The following is a 4,883-nucleotide window of genomic DNA, read 5'->3' on the forward strand; positions in this document are numbered from 1 at the left end:
TGATGAAGAAGTCTGGAGTTAACCGAGTGGTCTGGAAGAGACCGAGGCTGAGTCACAACGGTCCGGTCCGCCGGAGCACCGTCATCGACCAGATACCGTTCTTGGCTGTTGCGCGTGCTTTAGGTAGGCTAGCTAACCATCCCCGTGATAAACCTGATCACAGATCAGCCTATTGTGATGACCTCAGCTCACAGAACATGATTTGAACTTCAGCCAGCAGTTTGTGGGGTCCGACGTGAAGCGGTTCAGGACACGGTGACATCAGAACAGACTTATTTAACGGACACGCCTCCTGAATGGTCTGTTCCCGTGTCTGTAAGAGTTAAACTGATGATTTGTGGATGTAATGCCAGAAATGACTTGATTGGATGGTCTAAAATGGGCTTGACTTTGTGTCCATGGAGTCATGGCAGCTTTTGGGTTTGTGTGGTTTGATTGATCCAGACTCGTCCAACAGATGATGTTCTGGATCATTGGTGAGTCTTCTATTCTTTCATCCCTGCATTGTTCTCCCATCCTCTGGTTAGTAGTTGTTACTTTTGGTGAGGTTAAACTTCCTGAGGAACCAAAGCTGGATCTTCTTGCTCACCTGATCCCAGAATGATCTGTGAAATGATGGTCACGGCGAGCACTTTTTTTTTTCAGGTGATCTCTGGAGCTACGACTTCTACAGTGGGGAGTTTATGGTTTCACCTGAGCCAGACACCAGCGTGGTGACCCTTGACCCCAGGAAACACCGCTACATCATCTTGGGCAGCGACGGTCTGTGGAACATGGTACCACCACAAGAGGCCATCACCATGTGCCAGAACAACGACAGGGCCGCGGTGAGTTACGTCTGTGGATCTGATTTGTAATTCACACTCTGTCGCTGTGCTAACGTCGCTCTGCGCAGCAGGCACCTTGTGGCGTGTCGAATGCTCGGCAGCTGGTCAAGCACGCTGTTCTGCGTTGGCGCCAGCAGATGCTGCGAGCTGACAACACCAGCGCCATTGTCATCGTTCTGCAGGAGCCTGAAGCATCCCAGGATGTTTTGCACCGAGAAGAGGTGCTTCTCAACTTGGCCAAGGTGTCACAGACTCCTCCTACCTCCCTGTCACGTGCAGACACGCCTCTAATCCAGGTCAGAGCCACAAGAACCCAAACACAGCAGAACCTCCAGAACTGCTACTTTTGTTCCTTTTTTTCGTTAATAATAATAATGTTTACAGTTAAAGTATCTTCTGGAGTATTAGTCGTGGGTTTGGGAAGTCCTGCAACTTACATACTTAATTTTTCAACACTGTGGGCTGGAAATCTGTATCCGTCTGATTTCTTCTGTCCAAACTGCTTCAGATATAACATCCGATATGTTGTCAAACCCACATTTGTCCATCTTACTCATTTTTGAAACTTAAGAATACTTATGTTAAGTAACAGCACAAACTGTGGCGTACACATGTCCTCCACTGAGTTCCTGTCCATTGTTAAACTCACCCTCGTGGAAACACTTACAAACTTGAGTTCCCCATACAGATAAAAAGGTGCGACTTGTTTTTCCCTGTCACGATGTATTTTTTTGACAGATGGGACTTGTAGAGTAGAGAGTAGAAAGCAACCAATGTGGATTTTTCAGTTGGTGTTTGACAAGTCAAAACAATTTTTTTCCCTTCAAACTGTTGTTGGTTTTATAAATTGTATCTGAACGTCTCTCTCCTGGTAGAAATGAAGGAACCTGAACCTTTACTCTCTCTTATAGCGCCCTCTGGAGGAAGAGCTTTCACCAGCACCATGTGACTTCCTCCCCGTCCTGGAGCGCCGGGACGGACTGTCAGGAAGCAGGAGTCTTTTTCACCTGAACCTGTCTGAGTCTTTTGCTCTGACTCCACTTTGTCCTAACGGTAGCACCGAGGCATCCTATCAGCCAAATCCGGAGCCGGGATGTGTGCGCAGGACAGCGAACGGCAAAAGGATGGTCGATGCATCGCCATCGTCGCTGTCGGCAGGACTGTTGCCAAAGAAAGCTCGGCGCAGGAACACGAACAGGCTGCCGCTGGTTCAACACAATGCAGAAAAGAAACCGACGTGGCCTCGCTTCTTCTGCCGCACGCCAAAACAACAGTGTGCGTGTGCTGACACGCTGTAATCCCACCACACCATCACAGGAGATTACAGCTCCTCATCCTGAGTCCCAGAACTGTTGTCACTGTGGAGCCAGTCGTCATCCACAGATCTGTGGGTCACACCTGGAGAGCAGGTGGCTTTGTGGGGCAGGGGCAGGAGTCGGACGACCAACCTGTGGTCCAGGGTTCAATTACAGGTGTGTTCTTAATCTGCACCCTGTCAGTGGGTACTGGGCTTGTCTGGGGAAGAGAACTGGTGCCCCCTCCAGGAGGACTTGTACACTGTTGTGCACTTAACACTACATAATCCCAGCGTAAACTCCAACCTGTGATTCTGAATTATTAAATGATCCCCGATCACGACTCAGTTTGCTCATGAATAAGCTCAGTAAATTTGCTTTATAGCCAGCTACGTGCTAACTAATCAAGTTAGCGTGGCAAGAGTCTAGGCTCGTCAGCTAGTACGATCTGGTAAAAGTAAAGGCCCTTCGGCTGCTCCCTTGTTTTTTGCACCCGGGGTCGCCACAGCAAATCCGAGGTGGATCGATCTGGTCTTATACAAATGTCTGAAAACTACATCGACATTTTTGCATCAGTAAGTCTGAATTTTATTTAATCGTTTTGCAGGATTCGACTAGCTAACATGGCAGCGCATCGGCTCTATGCTCACCGGGATCGAAGGCGGTGTGTAATTGGGCGTTGCTAAATGTTTGTGTTAAAAATTGGTGAACGTTGAATTTAACTGATCATTTGGTGCAGATTGGTCACGCGGTGCTTTACTTTTTGGAGAAAGTCTCAGTCACGGTTCACGCTGACTAACTCTGAAATGGACAAAACGGAGTCTTTTTGAGTTATTTACTTTTTTCTTTGTTGAGAATTTTGTGGCAACGACGGGAAAAAGTTATGAAATCTTCACACTGAAAAAGTCCTCCAGAAATCATTTGTCATCTGAGAATCAGAATGTTTGGGGAAATGCTATATTTGTGTTATTTATTCCAAATATTCCTAATATAACATTAAACCCATATTTTATTTTAGAAAAATCGTTGCTTAATTGTAAAATTACAAAAAGAAAAATAAGTCATTTTCATGGGGTTGGGGGGTCTTTGAGAAGAAATTAGTAAAATTTCAACAGCTGAAATATTTGAAGAATTCATTCAAAATGTGCTAATTGATAAAATTAAAAGCCATTCCATCATATTTTCATATTTTCTGGAAGTTCTTGTAAAGTGACGTCACAGTTTAACGAGAGTCATAATTTCTAAAATGTCAAAACATTTTGTGCGCACAAACTCTTTCAGGAAAACGGACTTAAGAAGTCTTTTGCCTTGTTTTTGTTGCCGTTGCTTCTCTCTGGATTCTCCTGATGAGAATAGTAATAATGATTTATTTTTTTCTAAATTTTGTGAAAATGTCACTTTTTATGATTTTTTGTTTCTGTGCTGTCATCTATGAAAATGTTTTCACTTAATAAATTTGCATTTTTTTAATCTTTGTTTTATGAACAGTCTGACTTTTTTGTATTAAAATGTGAGATTGTTTATGCTGTTTTTTTTGTTGTTTTTTGCCTTCGTAAACAAGTAATGACAGATCCTGATGTAAATGTTATTTTTAAAGTTATATTTTTCTACATTGCTCTTGCTAGTTACAATCAAAGAATCTGTATCTATAAATACGGGGCAATACAAAAAAGTAATACATAATGAAAAAAATGATATAAATTATAAAAAACAAAGGGACACAAAAACATTTTACAGGGATTTAACAGTACATATTAACTCTGTTACATAAGCATGGATTATAGCTCTAAAACTGACTTCAAAGGGGTGACCCTCTGCTTGGGCCATGTTACAAACATAAATTACAGAACAATTCACAAAATGAAGAAATGCTGTTGGTGTACAGGACAGGAGGGTCGCCAGCACAAATACCACACCCATCTATGAATGGAGCTGCACCTTAAACAGAGAGAAAAAACAGAATCAGACATCAGAAAGACAAGAAGTACAGTATAATTTGTCAGCATTAAAACCAGAAGAAATACTAAGGTGATTGCCGGCCATGAGCCTTAAGATTCACTAAAAGACCCACACTTTAGATAAAAGTTGAGGCCGTGGCACGCTCCGTTTACTAAGAAAATGAATTTAAAAGGGTAAAAAACAGTAATATACTATGCCAGTATGCTAGCCATACGAAAGGGAAAATAAGTGCGTCTTAAGTCGACTCCAACAGAATCTGACTGCTTTATTGATGCAGGGAGATCATTCCACAGAACAGGGGCGCGATAAGAGAAAGCTCTGTGACCCACAGACTTTTTATTCACTCTAGGGACACAAAGTTGTCCTGCACCCTGAGAATGCAAAGCCTGGGTCGGTACGTAGGGTTTAATTAGGTCAGCTAGGTAGGGAGGTGCCAGTCTGTGAACAATTTTATAGACTAGTAGCAGAAAAAAACTCTGATCTCACTGGGACAGGAAGCCAGTGAAGACGCGCCAAAATGGGTGTAATGTGGTCGAACCTTCTGCTTCCTGTCAAAAGTCTGGCTGCAGCATTTTGAACCTGTTGGAGAGCCCTAATGCTAGACTGCGGTAAACCAGAAAATAGAACATTGCACTAGTCCAATCTAGAAGAGAGAAACGTATGGATCAGGGTCTCAGCATCAGCCATAGACAGGATGGGATGAATCGTCATGATATTTCGCATGTATAAGAACAGTCCTCGCAATATTTCTGATGTGGAGGTCAAAGGACAATGTAGGATCAAAAATTACCCCAAGGTTCCT

General features: G+C 43.2%; 1 protein-coding gene across 1 annotated transcript in view; it reads left to right on the top strand.

The window, feature by feature from the left end:
* LOC117509355 (protein phosphatase 1D-like) overlaps positions 1–3,592 on the top strand; it is a 46,115-nt gene extending 42,523 nt beyond the window's left edge. The window contains 5 exon segments of the mRNA XM_034169025.1: positions 1–123; positions 646–827; positions 899–1,123; positions 1,739–2,057; positions 2,060–3,592. The exon segment at positions 1–123 is cut by the window's left edge and continues 2 nt beyond it. Coding sequence (XP_034024916.1) covers positions 1–123; positions 646–827; positions 899–1,123; positions 1,739–2,057; positions 2,060–2,115 — 905 coding nt within the window. The 3' untranslated portion in view covers positions 2,116–3,592.
* Positions 3,593–4,883: the final 1,291 nt, after the last annotated feature.

This window comes from Thalassophryne amazonica, chromosome 4 (assembly GCF_902500255.1).
Source record: "Thalassophryne amazonica chromosome 4, fThaAma1.1, whole genome shotgun sequence".
In the NCBI taxonomy this organism is placed as follows: domain Eukaryota; kingdom Metazoa; phylum Chordata; class Actinopteri; order Batrachoidiformes; family Batrachoididae; genus Thalassophryne; species Thalassophryne amazonica.